At 22.8% G+C, this 16112-nt stretch overlaps 8 protein-coding genes across 8 annotated transcripts; 5 read left to right on the forward strand and 3 right to left on the reverse strand.

Moving 5' to 3' along the window:
* Nucleotides 1–75: 75 nt before the first annotated feature.
* On the reverse strand, nt 76–977 carry SRAE_2000353900 (Hypothetical protein; the record flags this gene model as incomplete). Its single annotated transcript, XM_024654744.1, has 2 exons — nt 76–335; nt 386–977. 2 exons carry the CDS (start codon nt 975–977, stop codon nt 76–78), a joined length of 852 nt encoding a protein of 283 aa, XP_024508085.1.
* Nucleotides 978–2643: 1666 nt separating this feature from the next.
* SRAE_2000354000 (Probable methyltransferase TARBP1) lies at nt 2644–6174 on the forward strand (the record flags this gene model as incomplete). The annotated part of the gene is made up of 4 exons (XM_024654745.1): nt 2644–2766; nt 2813–5002; nt 5050–5122; nt 5174–6174. The coding sequence occupies 4 exons, from the start codon at nt 2644–2646 to the stop codon at nt 6172–6174; spliced, it is 3387 nt and encodes a 1128-aa protein (XP_024508086.1).
* A 1307-nt stretch (nt 6175–7481) lies between these two features.
* SRAE_2000354100 (Major facilitator superfamily and Major facilitator superfamily domain, general substrate transporter-containing protein) lies at nt 7482–9173 on the forward strand (the record flags this gene model as incomplete). Its single annotated transcript, XM_024654746.1, has 2 exons — nt 7482–7706; nt 7752–9173. The coding sequence occupies 2 exons, from the start codon at nt 7482–7484 to the stop codon at nt 9171–9173; spliced, it is 1647 nt and encodes a 548-aa protein (XP_024508087.1).
* Nucleotides 9174–9400: 227 nt separating this feature from the next.
* On the reverse strand, nt 9401–10041 carry SRAE_2000354200 (MD-2-related lipid-recognition domain-containing protein; the record flags this gene model as incomplete). Its single annotated transcript, XM_024654747.1, has 2 exons — nt 9401–9846; nt 9894–10041. The coding sequence occupies 2 exons, from the start codon at nt 10039–10041 to the stop codon at nt 9401–9403; spliced, it is 594 nt and encodes a 197-aa protein (XP_024508088.1).
* Nucleotides 10042–11142: 1101 nt separating this feature from the next.
* SRAE_2000354300 (26S proteasome non-ATPase regulatory subunit 12) lies at nt 11143–12784 on the reverse strand (the record flags this gene model as incomplete). The annotated part of the gene is made up of 2 exons (XM_024654748.1): nt 11143–12213; nt 12260–12784. 2 exons carry the CDS (start codon nt 12782–12784, stop codon nt 11143–11145), a joined length of 1596 nt encoding a protein of 531 aa, XP_024508089.1.
* Nucleotides 12785–13171: 387 nt separating this feature from the next.
* On the forward strand, nt 13172–14410 carry SRAE_2000354400 (Hypothetical protein; the record flags this gene model as incomplete). The annotated part of the gene is made up of 1 exon (XM_024654749.1): nt 13172–14410. One exon carries the CDS (start codon nt 13172–13174, stop codon nt 14408–14410), a length of 1239 nt encoding a protein of 412 aa, XP_024508090.1.
* A 574-nt stretch (nt 14411–14984) lies between these two features.
* Nucleotides 14985–15490, forward strand: SRAE_2000354500 (Alpha/beta hydrolase fold-3 domain-containing protein; the record flags this gene model as incomplete). The annotated part of the gene is made up of 2 exons (XM_024654750.1): nt 14985–15041; nt 15086–15490. 2 exons carry the CDS (start codon nt 14985–14987, stop codon nt 15488–15490), a joined length of 462 nt encoding a protein of 153 aa, XP_024508091.1.
* Nucleotides 15491–15516: 26 nt separating this feature from the next.
* SRAE_2000354600 (Alpha/beta hydrolase fold-3 domain-containing protein) lies at nt 15517–16101 on the forward strand (the record flags this gene model as incomplete). The annotated part of the gene is made up of 1 exon (XM_024654752.1): nt 15517–16101. The coding sequence occupies one exon, from the start codon at nt 15517–15519 to the stop codon at nt 16099–16101; it is 585 nt and encodes a 194-aa protein (XP_024508092.1).
* Between the last annotated feature and the right edge of the window lie 11 nt (nt 16102–16112).

A 16112-nucleotide genomic window follows, 5' to 3' on the forward strand; every position in this document is an offset into this window, starting at 1 on the left:
TAAACATGAACAAGTTCATTAATTTTTAGAACAAACAATATTTTTTATTAATTAGTCAAAAATTAATGACGCCTTTCATACTCTCTCATCTGTTGGTATAATTTTTAACACTTGAATATTTTCAGTACCTTGATGATTCAATTTTTGATATCTAATTTTATCTTGAAGATAAATAGAAAATTTCTTATTAACACCATTAAAACACATCATAGCAGCAGCACACATATGAAGAGATATTGCACATATATATATCCAAAATGGACCTAATAAAACTTCAAATTTATCAACATTAACTAATTTTCCAGGTATTGATGATGTTGTTTTAGAACGTGAACCTATAAAAAAAAATATTTATATATGGTAATATTATAAAAAAAATATTTACCTATAGCCATAATAAAAATTAAAGATAATGCAATGACATCAGCAAATGTTATAAGACCAGTAAGAATAGTTATTTGAACTTGTAAAAAAATATTTTGCTCACGAAAAACACCAATCAAAGCACAAAAAATACCAATTAGATTAACAATACCAAAAAAAATTAAAGCAGGTCTAAATACAGCAATTGCTGAAACATAATTTTGTTGCTCCAACATATAATAAAGTATACCAATACATACAAAAAAGAATAATTGAAGAATAGTAGATAAGTATACAGCATTTGATGCATGTAATGATTCACAACATTGTGATGGATAATATTCTGGAGATGTTGATAAAAAAGTTATATCATAAGTAGATGGATTTTTTTTGATATTATATGATGTAGGAAAATTATTATTATTTGATAATATATAATTTTTTTTTTCTTTTTCAACTTCGTTAATTGGTTCAACTTTCATTTTTATTTTAGAATGATATATAGAATTTTTAAGTTCAACAAAAGTTTTACTGCCTCTTCTTATTAATACTATTGGAATAGTTAATATTTCTTGATATTCGATTCTACTAAAATCAGTAAGATTACTTGACATTATCATATATATATATAGGGATAACAATTAAAATGTAATGGATTGAAGTTTATTTATTTAAATATCCTTATTCCACTTCAAAAAATTTGATATTTTAAATAAAACCAATAGAAAAATAGTTTTATTTTTATTATATTTAAAAAAAATTATTATCTCATAGAAATTTTAAAATGTATAAGTTAAAAGGTTTCAGATATTTATCTCTATGAATATCTTAAAAAATTATTTTTTAAATTGTTGCTCATAGCTTCAAAATATAATTTGATAAATAATGTATTTTAACATTGTAAAGTGCATATCAAATATAAAAATAATAAAAGACTTTTATTATAGTTTAGTGTGTAAAAAATATTCATGAATGATTGATGAATAGTAATATAAATGTATGTATCATTTTAAAATATTTTACAAAAATTATTGTCAAATTTTTTGAAAAAAAACAGGGGCTATCAATAAATTAAAAAGTAAAAAAAAAAAAATAATATTTTTGTATTTTCTATTGAAATTATGTTAATAAATTATTTTCAATGGATATTATATATTATAATATAAAATAAAATATATTTTAAAGTTTTATAGATTTATGTAATGATTAACCTGGATTAGACAAAATATATGTATAGATTATAAGAGAGCACAAAATTTGAAAGGATGGAAGAAGTTATAAATGAATAAAAATGATGACATGGTAAAGAATTTTAATCATATAGAAGATTTAATTTTATTCATAATATAAAATTAAACATGATTTTACAATATTGGTCAAAATAATTTTATAAGTAATTTAATTAAAAATGTTTATAATTATATTAAAATGTTTTTTTAAAATAAAAATAAACATATTTTTTTATAAGTTTAAAAAAATTAGAAAAAAAAAATTTTGCTTGACTAAATCAAATCAATACAAAAAAGAAATATATAAAGATATATTTTAAACATTATATATATGAAAAAACCGATGGATTGAAAACTAAAATATTAACTTTTACTTTTTAATTTCAATGAATATTATTTCTAAAATTGCTCAATTAAACTAAAAGGAATTTAAAGACCAGTGTAGACATAATTTTCATGTATTGACCTATTTATATTTTTCAAAATACACTATACATATTTATATATAAATATATACATATCTTTTGGCTATCATTAAGTATTTATATAAATATAGAAATAAAATACTATTTTTACATGTTCTTATTGTCCAATTAATGTATTCAAGTGTAATTTATTTTAATAACAAAAAATTTAAAATAATTTAAAACATTTTAATAAATACCTGATAATTGTAATAATAAACTTTTCAATTTCAATTGTTAAACTATATGATTAGATAAAAGAAAAAAAATACATTTATCATTAAACATTTTACATAAATAATCTTTTATATTTTTTCTTTTAATATTTAAAGTATTTCATAGCATCATTAAATATTTAACATAGCAATTAAATGCCAATTCATAATATTTTTACTTTGTTGTTTATTTTTAATATTTTTTTTTCTTATACTTTGCAGTTTAATTTATGATTGATAAATGTGTAAAGTGATCTAACTAGAAACTTTTTATGATGCATTTATTTACTCTTAAGACGATTGTTTGGATTTTGATTGTGAAGTGCCTTTTTAAATTTAATTTTATTGTTTAAAATAAATGTACCTTTAAATATGGATGTTCCAGTAAAAAAACGAAAATTAATTAAAGATTTGTCAATTGATGATACTTTTTATAATCAAAAATTTGTTGAAATTCTTAAAATTAATTGTCTTGACTATGATTATAAAGAAAATGTAAGTTTGATAAAAAAAATTATTATCATTTTATTAATTTAAATAGGTTGATTTTACAAAACTGATACTAAATGAAAAGTTTTGTCAACTTCCAAAGAATTTTGAATGTTATTTTGAGGATTTTGTTTCATTAATTAAAGAGGACCAACGAATAAATGATAAATGGCTTATTAATTTTTTCCTTTCTTGTTACAAGTCAAAAGTTTCTTCTAAAAAAATGAAAATTGAAGCAATTCAATCATTGAAAGAATTAACTAAATTTTTTTGTTCATCAACATTTCAACAATGGAATCAATATTGTAAAATATTAGAGGTTTTACTTGAAGATCAACAACATTTACTGGAACATATTATTGAGGAAATTTATTTTCTTACTGATAAATGGGAAAATCCAACAGAAATTGGAAAAGAAGAAATATTTTTATTAGATTTTGATTGTATTCTAGTTTTACTTACTACAAGTATTATGAAAGCAAATGGATGGTTCAAACATGCTATTATTTGTATTATTTTTAATAAACTTGAATATGTAGATATATTTACTCATCTTGAATTTTACACTCAAATCGTTTTCAATGTCTTCGAAGACCATGATTTTATATGGAGGTTTTCAACTGAATCAGAATATAGATTATTTATATCAAAAGCTGCAAATAAATTACAAAGTGCTTTAATTGAAATTGAAAAAAGTAAAAATTATGATTTAGTTCAAAACATTATTGAAACATTAATGGGTTTTTATAAAAAACCTTCACCCTATGTTTTTTATAGTTTTGTTCAATTATTTGATATTAATTTTAAAGGAGAAAGTTTGAAAAAAATAAAAATGGAAAAATTTGGAGAATTTTTAAAAATTTCAAAAAATTTACCTGCAGGTATTATTAGAAAACACGCTTTTTACATAATTTTTAAATTTATTCTTCAATCCATGGATTTCAATGAAGATACTTTACTTTCATATATTTCACTTTTTACATCATATGCTAGTTCCTTTTTTACTGATGAAGATTTGTTTAACTATTTTCTAAAAGATTACTTAAACAACACATATGAAATAGAAAAATTGGAATCTGCCTACGAAAAAGTACTTTCATTAGTTGATGAAAAATTACAGTACAAATTTTATTTGACAACAATTTTTATATTTGAAAAATTGAAAATGAGTCACACTAATTTAAAAGTTCCTGAAAAATTTGTAATACCAAAAAATGAACCATTTTCTCTTGAAGTTTGTATTAAAACAATGCACTACCAAACATGTAATCCTGGTTATGGTCTCATTTCAGAGTACCATAAAATGTTAGATTTAAATGAAAATTATTATGATGAATTTTGGTGTTCATTACCAACAACATTTGAAATGCTTTTAAATAATGCTATAAAACATAGAGGATCTGGAGATTTTGTTGTTTGTGTTATGGGAATATTAAATTTGTTAGATGATATTAAAAAAGATGAAATCATGAGACAATATTATTTTAAAAATATTAATAATAACTTTGAAAAGTATCAAAAAATATCCAGTCAATTATTTTATACATTTTATTCACGGTTCAAGCATGTAATTTTTACAAATCCTCGTTTAGCGGTAATTGTATGTCGGAAGATAAAAGAATTTCCTAGTTTAGCATTATCAATTGAAGATTTAACAGAATTTGTTGATGAAAAAAAACTTTCAGATAAAAAGAAATTTGTTGATAAGTTTATTCTTAAGGACAATGTTTATAGTGAATTACTAGATCTTTATTTGTATCCTTTTGCTACAAAAAATGACTTTACATCTATGAGAATTATTTCAGAATATAGTATAAAAAATTTAAAAGAACTAAATTTGTTAAATTGTGAAAAGTTTAATTGTTTTGATTTTTATCATTTAACACCACTTGCAACACGTGCTGAAATGTTGGCATTTGTTAATAAACTTAATACATATCAATTAAGTAAATTATTTCAAGCTATAAAAGATGAAATAAAAAGCTTCAATGAAAATTATACATCTTTTCCATTTTCGGATAGTCATCTTAGAATTTCAAGATTACTTCAATTACTTATGGTAACAATTAATAAATTTACTATAAAAGAACAAGAAAGTTTCCTTCAAGATTGTTATGATATTTTTTATTCAAAAGTACATCAAAGTAGTGTAAGAATTTATGGAGAGGTAATTGCAACAAAAATTGTCTTCCAAAATATGGAACTTTTAAAAATGCCTATTTTTATTCAACATATGAGAGAGGTAATTTAAAAAATTAAATTAAACAAAATTTTTTCTTTTCTTTTTAGGCTTATCAAATAAGACCGGGTTCAGTTGTCTCCTTTATAAATATTCTTCATAATATTTTAAAAGGAAATTTTAGTAAATTTCAAGATAAAGTAAATTGTGATCTTATTAATGAATCCATTAAAGCTATTGCACCATGGGTAACTAATAATAATTTTGCTGTAAAAAATTCTGCCGTCCATACTCTGAAATTTATTAAAAATGTCATAACTATGTATGATAACTTTAAAGATGACTTTTCAAATTCATTTCTTTCAATTATTATTGACGGAAATTTAATTAATAATGGTAATGGAACTAAAATTTTACAAAATATGGATGAGGATTTCTATTATGGAGGTTTTGACATTTCAAAAAATGATACAGCTTTTATGTATCTTGTTGTTTTTCCTGAAAATTTAGGTTTTAATAGGGAAGAAAGTTATAGAGATTTAGTTCAGTTTTGGAATGAAATTTTTGATAATTATTTGTCGATTTCTTATCAAAATGAAGATGATTTATTACTATCAAATAATTTTTCAATACTTAATGGATTTTCATATCCTGATTATAGAATAAAGATAAATAAACTAGAAGAATCTACAATTTTAAATGATTCAAATGATCCTTCACAACGTAAAATAGCTGTACCAAAAGTTTTACCTGTTAAATGTGATTCATGTGTCTGCCTCTATGTAATAGCATCACTAGTAAATAAACCAGAAAATTTAGGTGGCCTTTGTAGAACATGTGAAATTCTTCGTATTGATAAACTTTTAATAGACAGTTTATCTGTTGTAAAAACTAAAAATTTTTCTGCATTAAGTATGAATGCTGATGAGTGGCAAGATATAGAAGAATTAAAAAAAGATGATATTGTTGAATTTATAAAAGAAAAAAAAAATGATGGATTTAAGGTTATTGCCTTGGAACAGACAACAAATAGTATAATGATATCTGATTATAATTTTCCAAAAAAAGCAATAATTATTTTGGGTGATGAAAAAGAAGGTGTTCCTTCTAAAATTTTAAAATTATGTGATGACATAATTGAGATAAAACAATATGGAAAAACAAGAAGTTTAAATGTTCATGTTTCTGGAGCTTTGTTAATGCATGCATATAGGACTCAATATCCAATAAGTTAATTTATATGTTTGGGGCAAAATTATTAAAAATCATATCAATAAATAAACAATTTTTTTAAGTAAAATTTGCAACATTTATTACAATATACTTCTAATTAAAATTTATAATAAAAGCATCTATGTTTACAACTTATAAATTTTTACCATTAATATTTTTAATATTTTTTTTTATCTCAAATAATTACATTAAACTAAAATTTATATAATTAAACTATTTTTGAGTTATTAATAATTTCTGCTTATTATTTTTATTTTTCAAAATATTAAAACATTAGTTATTATATTATTAGTATCTTTTATTACAAAGTTTAATGTCTTATAACAAAACCTGATTATATTATTAAATATAATTTTATTTTATAAAATATGCAAAACATTATAATTATTTAAAATTAAATTCATAAAACTTATCCAAATATATTAAAATTAATTTTTAACATAAAAAATAATTAAAAATCTAACTTAATTTTTTTTTTCTTTTGCAATTTATTTATTTTTTTTAATTCTATAAAATTTAATTTATATATATTAATTAGTCATTAAATTATTTCCAATCAAAAAACCGTTATATATTTTCTTAGACCAAAATATTTCAAAAAAAAAAGTTTTTTTTTTTAAATATAATTTTAAAAAATATTAATATAACATATTTTTCGTATATTAATGTTTTATTATTCTAAATAATTTTTAAAAATCTAATAATGGCCTCCGATATATAATTTTATATGTGATGATGTTTCATAAAATATGATTTAATTTGAATATTATTAGATATAACAAGTATAACTTATAATGTTCTAAACTCATTACTTTTTAAATTAAGATATATAAATATATAGAAAATTAAATAAAGCTTTGAAAAGTGATGAAGGCTTATATTTTTCATATGCTTAAATATATGTCTACTTTTATGTTAAAAAATTGAAACATATTTAAAATTAGAGTTGATTACTACAACAAGCTTCAATTGACTCAAACACCATATACATGATATAAAAATACATACAACTAGCAACTATTTTTTTATTTTTAAATTTTAAACAAATTTATATATAATAAAATATAAATGTTCTTTATTATTATTATTTCTTTTTTTAATACCTTTAAAAATATAAATTTATTTTTTTTTTTTTATCAAAGAATGTTTTTGAATATAAATTTAAACTTTAATAAATTTAGTTTGCATAAAATGCTATCCTATTTTAGAAAGATATATTTTAATAATACTACAAGAAGAGGTTGTTTGTTTTTGGAGGAAGAATAAAAATTTATTCATTTAGTATAATAAGGATTCAAAAAAATTTAGAATGCCTCATACTACATCTATTATAAATAATGTTATTCCAACTAATCCACTACTTATGACTTTACCATCTCCTAGAGATACCTCTAGAGAATCAGCATTATCTTCAGAAATTGATTTATATGGACATAAAGTTAGGAGATTAAGTACAAAAGATTTTTTTATTTTTTATACACATCGTTGGTATGTCTTAACAGTTATATGTCTTTTAGCATTATCTAATGCTGCAGTAAGTTTTTTAAACATATAATTAATAAATTTTTTATTTGATTAGATATGGCTTTCTTATACAAACATATCAAAACTTACTGTACCATTTTATTGTCAATCATCATTTGAAGACATTGATAAACCATCTTCATGTGACATTAGTTATTGGTCTTCACAAATATTTCAAATGGTTGGTATGATAACAGGAGTTCTTGGAATGTATATAACTGATAAACATGGAATTAAACTTTCTTGCATTTTAGGTTGTGTTTTTAATGCTACAGGTGCATTTTTAAGAGTTGTTTCATCAATGCCAATAGTTTCAATGAATGCAAGATTACCATTAATGTATCTTGGTCAAACATTAGCTGCAATGGCACAACCATTTTTTTTATGTTTAAGTCCAAAAGTGGCAGAATATTGGTTTGGTGATCATCAAAGAGCTTTTGCTAATAGTTTAAGTTTTAGCGCAAATCCAATTGGTGTTGCTATTGGTACTTTAATACCAAATTTTGTTGTTTCAACAAATAATAAAAGTGAAGATGAAAATACAAAACAATTATTTGTTTTAAATATGATTTTATTTATAATAACTTTTGCTACAGCAGTTCTTTCATTATTTATCAAATCAGATAAACCACCAACACCACCATCACCTTCCTCAGCAACAGATCATTCTCCAGATTTTTTTATTGGTTTTAAAATGCTTTTTCATAATCCAATGTTTTATGTACAATTAATAACATTTGGTGTTGCATTTGCTACACAATGGTCATTTCCAGTATTTGCTGAACAGATGCTTGCTGAGATTGGTTACTCTTCAATTGCTTCATATTTAGTTGTTCTTTCAGCACTTGCAGGAACTATTGGTTCAATAGTAGCAGGACATTATATTGATAAGACAAAAAATTTTAAAGGTTTTATAAATACCTCATATATTGCTATAGCTATTCTTACAATTTGTATTAATTTTCATATACGTCAACCATACTTTGGACAGGGTCAAACAACTTCAGCTCATATTTGGATATGTCTTTTAGTTATTATTCTTGGATATTTTACAATTCCTGTTTTTCCAATTGGGCTTGAACTTTGTGTTGAAACTACGTATCCAGTAGCAGAAGCAACAAGTAGTGGTATTCTTGTTATTACAGGACAATTTCAATTATTTCTAGTTACTTTTATAATGCAATATTTACATTCAACTTCCTGGTTTTATAGAAATTCTATTAATGATATAAATAATTCTTTAACCATAAATAATAATACATTTTCTAATAATTGTGTAGAAGAATATCTAACTCAAAATTATTTACTAACTATAGATTTTTGGTGTTTATTTGCTGTATTTGGTGCATTATTTTCAGTAATATTTCTTCAACCAAGATATTTACGTTTGGAGTATGAAATAGAAGAAAGTATAAAAACAAAATGTAAAAGAGAAAAAATTATTAAAGCAGAAAATAAATCTTTTCCACTTAACTAATCATGTTTAATAAGATTTACAAAAATATTACTTTTTTAAAAAAAAAAAATTTTTATTTTAATATTAATAAATATAATAAAAATGGAATATACAAATATTGCTTAATTGAGAATTTGAATAATATATATATATATATATTTTTTTTTAAATATAGATTCTGTTTATACATTTGTACATATATCTTCATATGTATATCAATTGCGCAATATATTTAAATTTTACTATATTTAATTTTTTTCACTAAACCTTAATTGTGTAACAACACAACTAAATTCTTCATGAGTTGTATCACCTTCATTATAATCTTGCATCCTAATTTCAATTTGATATGGATTTTGTCCAGCAATGGCATTTATTATACCACTAAATTTTGAAAGATTTATTGGAAGTTTAAGTGTAAGATCTCCTTTTGCTAAAGGACAATTATGAGCATATGAACATCCATCAATATCATTTAAAAGACCAAATGTTGGAATCTCAATCCAATCACATTTTCCTGTAAGCCAGTTTGTTGTAAATTCGGAAATTTTTACTCGAACACGATTATCATTATATACAAGACCATTGTTGATAGCAGTTAAAGCAATAATAATATCTTTACGTGGATCAATTGGATAAATAGCATTTCCTTTATCATCAGTAATTTGAGCTTTTTTTACAGTCATAGGCATATCTTTAATAAAAATTACATAGAAAATAAAAACAATAAATTTAACTTACTTCCATTATCACAATTAAAAACATGAATTGAAGATTCAGTTCCATTTGGAAAAGGGCAAACTTTTCTATCAGCATAAGTTTTTGGAAGTACTAATCCTTGAGATATTGTTACAATTGACAAACCAATAAAAAATAAAAAAGATTTCATTTTGTTTATAAATAAAACAATTAAATTTTTTTGATAATAACTAAATTATAATATAGTTTATATAATATTTCTTTGGTTCTTATCTAACTATAACATATAGTTTTAAAGATAATATTAAAGGATATAATAATTGATAACATACTAAAATGTAATATAATTAACATTATAAATGTTAGTTTAAGAGCAATATTTATGATTCAAACTAATTAAACAGAATAATAAGCTTATGCTATCACTATATGATATAGTTAGCATGATAAATTATGTCATAGTAAGAAATTATAAAATGATTATTTCTTAAATCATGCAATATCATATAATCAAATATAATAATTGGTTTTATAGTTATATGATTTTATGTTTGATAAATTAAATATATTTTTGATTAACTATATAAATAATAAAGAAAAAATAATATAACTATTTATCTTTTATTTATAAAAATAAATGTGTCAACAGCAATACAATTTTTAATAAAATCATCTGATTAATTTAAAATAATTTTTTTACAGTAATATAATACTTTTAATTACCGTTTCTTTCATAACTATGAATCATTCCTATGGAAAACATTATGAATACTGATAAAAAAAAATATATTGTTATTGTAGTTTATAAGATTCAGAAAAATTCAACTTTAAAGAATTGTAACATAACAAATCTAAATAATTTGAAATAGGATGTTTACTCTTTCTGTCATGATATTAAAAATTAACAATAAAAAAAATCTTAAAGATCATATTTGATAACAATGTTTACTTTAAAAATATAATTAAGAAAAATTTTTTTTAAATATTATAGTAATTAAATATGCTTGCTCCAATTATCTGATAATCTTTAAAATACTTTTCATAAAGGTTCAAATATCATGTAACATTTATGCTATTATAAAAAAAAACTTTTTGAAAAAATTCAAAATTTCTTTAGAAATAACTGATAATCATTTTTTATGACAAACATATTTACTCAGGATATAAAAAAGGAATAATCATAAAAAAAGGAAAGAGTTAATAACATATAGTATTAGAAATAAAATAATTTAATTCAACTACAAAGAGTATTAAATATTGGATAGGTAGAAATATTAAATAATCATGTGCCTTATAACTTGTGAATCATCTCTTCTTTTAAAATGAGATGTGAAATATTATTCAATAGCCCAGTTAATTTGCTAACATCACTTGCCCATGCATCTAGTACATTTAAATGATTTTTTGGTTCTTCAAGATTGATAATCCTTCTGGGACGATCAATCTTAGCATGAGGAATGATGCCATTTACAATTAAATTACAAAGGAATGTTTCCATTTCCTCTACACTACAATCCATGAGAACAGCCAATCTGTCAAATGTTATTTTTGAATAGTATTTTGATACCATTCGAAGATTATGCTCACCAACACGAGTTTTAAATTCATTCCATCTCTTTTCTTCTCCATTAATTTTTTGGAATACATTTGTTGAGACACATTCAGGAGTTCCGTTGACTAAAACTTCCTTGAAGTGTGGAAGAATTGTATTGTTGTAGTCAATTATTTCTTCTTTTGTAAATAATTTTACTAACTCAACAAAAACTGGAACATCTTTAAATTTTTTGTATTCAGATATTCTATGAAGAAGATCCCATTGTTCATTATTATGTTGAGAAAGAAGAACATAAAGTGCAGCACATTTTAGTGCATGTTCATATTCAACTGGGTCAGACTGTACAATTGCCGTATCAAAAATGGCAAGATAATGTCTACAAACTTCGAGATACTCTTCATCGTGTAATGATATTTGAATCATGTAATTGTAAAAAATAAGTTTAAGACTTTGGACAATTTCTGTAGGATCTTTATCAAAATACCTTCTATTTATTTTACGGGAAATGACAAGAGCACGAATCCATTCTCCACGAACAATTGACAATCTCATTTGTTCAAGAAGGTAGTTAACTTTTTCATCCATTGGCATAGAACCAAATGTTTCTACTTGAAGTTCCATCATAATGTCCCATGCTTCATTTATTTTTCCTTCACGTTCTAATTTCATGGCAACACGACGTGACAAACGAGCACGTTCAATTTCAACATAAATTTTTCCAGCTGTTACATTGCGAAGACTTTCAATAAATTGATCACGTTCTTTTTCATTCTCAATATTGTCAATTTGTTCACAACAGGCACTAATCTATAAAAAAAAATTTGAATATACTAAATAAATATATAAAACAAACCATTTTGGAAACAGCAAACTTAATAATACTTCTTTTTTTAGAAAGTACAGTTACTTGATCTGCCAATATAGCCCATTCTTTTCTATTAATACAAGTTTTAGCAATATACATCAAAATATTTTTATTACTTTTCATATCCATTCCTAATCTTGTTAATTTTTCTAGTCTACTTGTATTTTCAAGAACAGTAACAAGATCAACACCGGAAGCCAACTGTCTTTCACATGTTGAAATAAGACTTTCAACTTCTTGGGTATAGTCCTTATCCATCTTTAATAGTCTACCATCTCCAACATCAGCAGCCATCTTTTCAAGTTCTTCTGCAGTTATTTCTGGATCATTAGCTCTAGCAGCAACCTTTTTAGCAGCACTTGATATTTCAGCAGCTGGTAACTCCTTTATAATTCTTTCATCTTTCTTATTGTCATTTACAAGTTGAGATTTACGAAGAAGTTCTGCCAAAATTGTAGGACTACGATCACGACTACGAGCACGTCTTGTTTTCCTGACTTGATTTGTATTCATTACTGAAATATCGTTATAAATCTATAAAAAAATAATAATAAACAATTAAATAAAATATAATACTTTGATATTAAAAAATTTGTTTTTAACTCAGGGATAAACACTCTTAGCAATTGTCATCATTACTTATATTTACAGATTTTCGTTGTAAGAGTCATCATTTACCAAAGTCTTTTTAAGATAACAATACAAAAGCGGTAATATATAACTTTTTTAAAAATAAACACCTTATTTTTTTTTTTTTAAATATTTATTCTTCAAAATATTCTTTTTTTAACGTTATAATTAATATATATAGTAATATAGTTAATTTAAACCTATCTTTTAATTATAGATATTTATTCATAAAAACAAATTTTCTAAAAATTCTCTTTCTATTTGATTGTCATGGATCGTCAAATTTCTACTATTCTTCATGAGAAGGAAAAACTTTCAAAAAATATATCAATACTAGATGCTTCTTTAGCTGAATATATACAAAAATTGGTAGAAGAAAATGAATATTTAAAAGCAGAAAATGAATCATTGAAGAGTGGTCTTTTTCATAGTCGTGGAACTTTGATATCTACTTCACAAACTATTTCTTCTCATTGCCACTATGATACTTCTAAAAGTGGTAATAATACTTCTGATAATTGTTTATCATCAACTTTTTCTTCTAATACAAAAGATTTGCTTATTAAAAAAAAATGTGTAACGGCAAAGATTAATGCGATGAATGAACTTTGTTCTGGTATGTTTCAACGTCTCAAAAGTGTTGCTTTGGTAATCAAAGATGTATTAAAAGATGAGGATTCAGAAATTATTGGAGATTTGGTTTCATGTGTCGATGCAGCTAAATATGAGATAAGTAATAGTCTTCACGAAGCATCAATTCTTCTAAGTCAAGATGTTGAGGTTCAAAGAGGTGATACCGATACTTGTAAAACTGATAATGCTCATTTTGATTACTTGAAAGATTTGTCACTTTCTGATAGTATTTTAATAACATTAAAAGATAATCCAAATCAAGAGTTAAAGAAAAAGTGTGAAGAACTGGAGAAAGAAAGAGATTATTACAAAGAACTTTATGAAAATCAATGTTCTATTGATAGTGCTAACGCAAGTAATAGTGGTTCACTTTGTGATGTTAGTGAAGATAGTAGAACTGAGTACGGGAAAGAAAATTTGAGAATTAATTACGATCATAGTTATCTTTTGTTACATCAAGTTATTCGTCTTGTTGATAATATTATTAATTATTGTCAAAAGAAAGCTGATGAAGTTGATGTTACGCTAAGAAATCCTTTGAAGAATATAGAAGATGTTTCTAAAAAAGCAGCTAAGAAATTACAACAATATGATCGTTTGACAACTCATGCTAAATCTGAAGATTGTCATGTTAACTCAGCAAACAAATCCCTTACTGCTAATCATTCTCCAACAAGTACTTCTGATAAAGTAAAAGAAAATTATGATATTAAAAAAAGATCTAGAGATAATGGTTTTACTAAAGAAATAAAAATGAAGCTAATGAAGGAGTTGAAGGGTATTAGAGAAACAATGGTTTATGTTTCTGAAGCTACTACTGAGATGTTTGCACATTGCCAATTTCAAAATAAACCTATAAGTGAAGAAAAAAAATAATTGGTATTATTATATTGTATTTTATCTTATATATAAACTCTCAGTTTTATACTAATTTAATTGTAACTCATTTATTTATATTCTAAAATAAAAATTTGATGATAATAGTTGTTTTTTTATTATTATAAATATAATTTAAATTGTCAAATAAAAAATGTGAAACTTTAATTTTATCTATTCTTTAAAAAAAAAATACTACATCAACATTTATGTTTACCATATTAAAATATAAAAAATTTTTAATAATAGTGTTTGCTGGTAAGTAAGAATGTATAAAAGTTATTCTTAGAATATAAAATTTTAAAGGTGTGTTGCTAAGAGGAGAAGAAAGAACATAAACACAATTTATTGCTTATTCATTTCTGGCTATTTTCTTATCAAAGTTTTAAAATAAGCATATAAAAATTTTCACTTAATACTAATTTTGTTCATTTTTTATTATTATTTTAGAAACACATAACTTTATATTGATATTTTATAAAATATTTATATTTTAAAAAATAAGTAAATAAAATTTTTATATTATAGAATATTTATATTAAATGCACTTATTTACTAAAATTAAATTAGCAACATGGTTTTTTTCCGAAAATTAACAGACATACTGATAAAATTTTTTTCCTTAACTTTGGTATGTATTTTTTAAAAAATAATTTTAAAAAAATTATTTTTAAGCCCGATTTTTTAAGTTTATACAATCCAGAAAGAGCTATGATAATAAGGCAAATTGCCACAACTTTAGGCAATTCTAAAAAAGAAAAAAAAACAAATAATTGTTTGATAAGTAATATCAATGTTGATAATGTTCATTGTAGATTATATCAACCAAATACTATAAAAAATAATTGTTTAATTATTTATATTCATGGAGGAGGTTGGTGTACATTTAACGCTCAAAAGTATGATTATTTTATTGAAAAAATAATTGAAAAACTTTATTGTTACTGCATTTCAATAGATTATACATTATCACCAAAACAAAAATTTCCATATGCAATTGAGGAATGTTGGAAAGTAGTTAAAGAAATTGCTTCTAAAAAAATGAAATTTTTAAAAACATTCCAACAAATAATGTCATAATAATTGGTGATTCGGCTGGTGGAAATATGACAGCTGTTATTACACAAAGAGCAGCCAAAGAAATGGAGTATAGAAATTTTATCAAAGGCCATGTTTTAATATATCCTTATTTAGGATCATGGGATTTTAATAGTGAATCATTTAGAAATTATAATAAATATCCATTATTTTCTGTTCTTTCTCCAAAATTAATGGCAGAATTTATATTAATTTATTTGGGAAAAAATGCTAATAATGAAAATGTAAAAATGATTCTTGAATCAGATATGTTAACTGGTAATTTTGGAGTCAATAATGAATTTAAAGAAATCCTCTCAAATATAGATATTTCCCCAATTTTAGCTAATGAAAATATTTTAAAATTTTTACCAAAAAGTTTTACAATAATAGCTAATTACGATGTCTTAAAAGATCAAGGTGTATTATATCATGAGAAACTTAAAAATAGTAAAGATAAAAATAGTAATGATAATGACATCATTAAAAATTTTCATTCAATAGAAATTTTTGAAAATCTAACACATGGTGAAATAAATATCTCAAAAACTGCTAGTAAAGAAGTTGCAACTTCAATTTGTAATTGGTTAATTGAAAATAATTTTGCTAGTTAATTTTAAAAAAT

Source organism: Strongyloides ratti (genome assembly GCF_001040885.1).
Source record: "Strongyloides ratti genome assembly S_ratti_ED321, chromosome : 2".
NCBI classification, from domain to species: domain Eukaryota; kingdom Metazoa; phylum Nematoda; class Chromadorea; order Rhabditida; family Strongyloididae; genus Strongyloides; species Strongyloides ratti.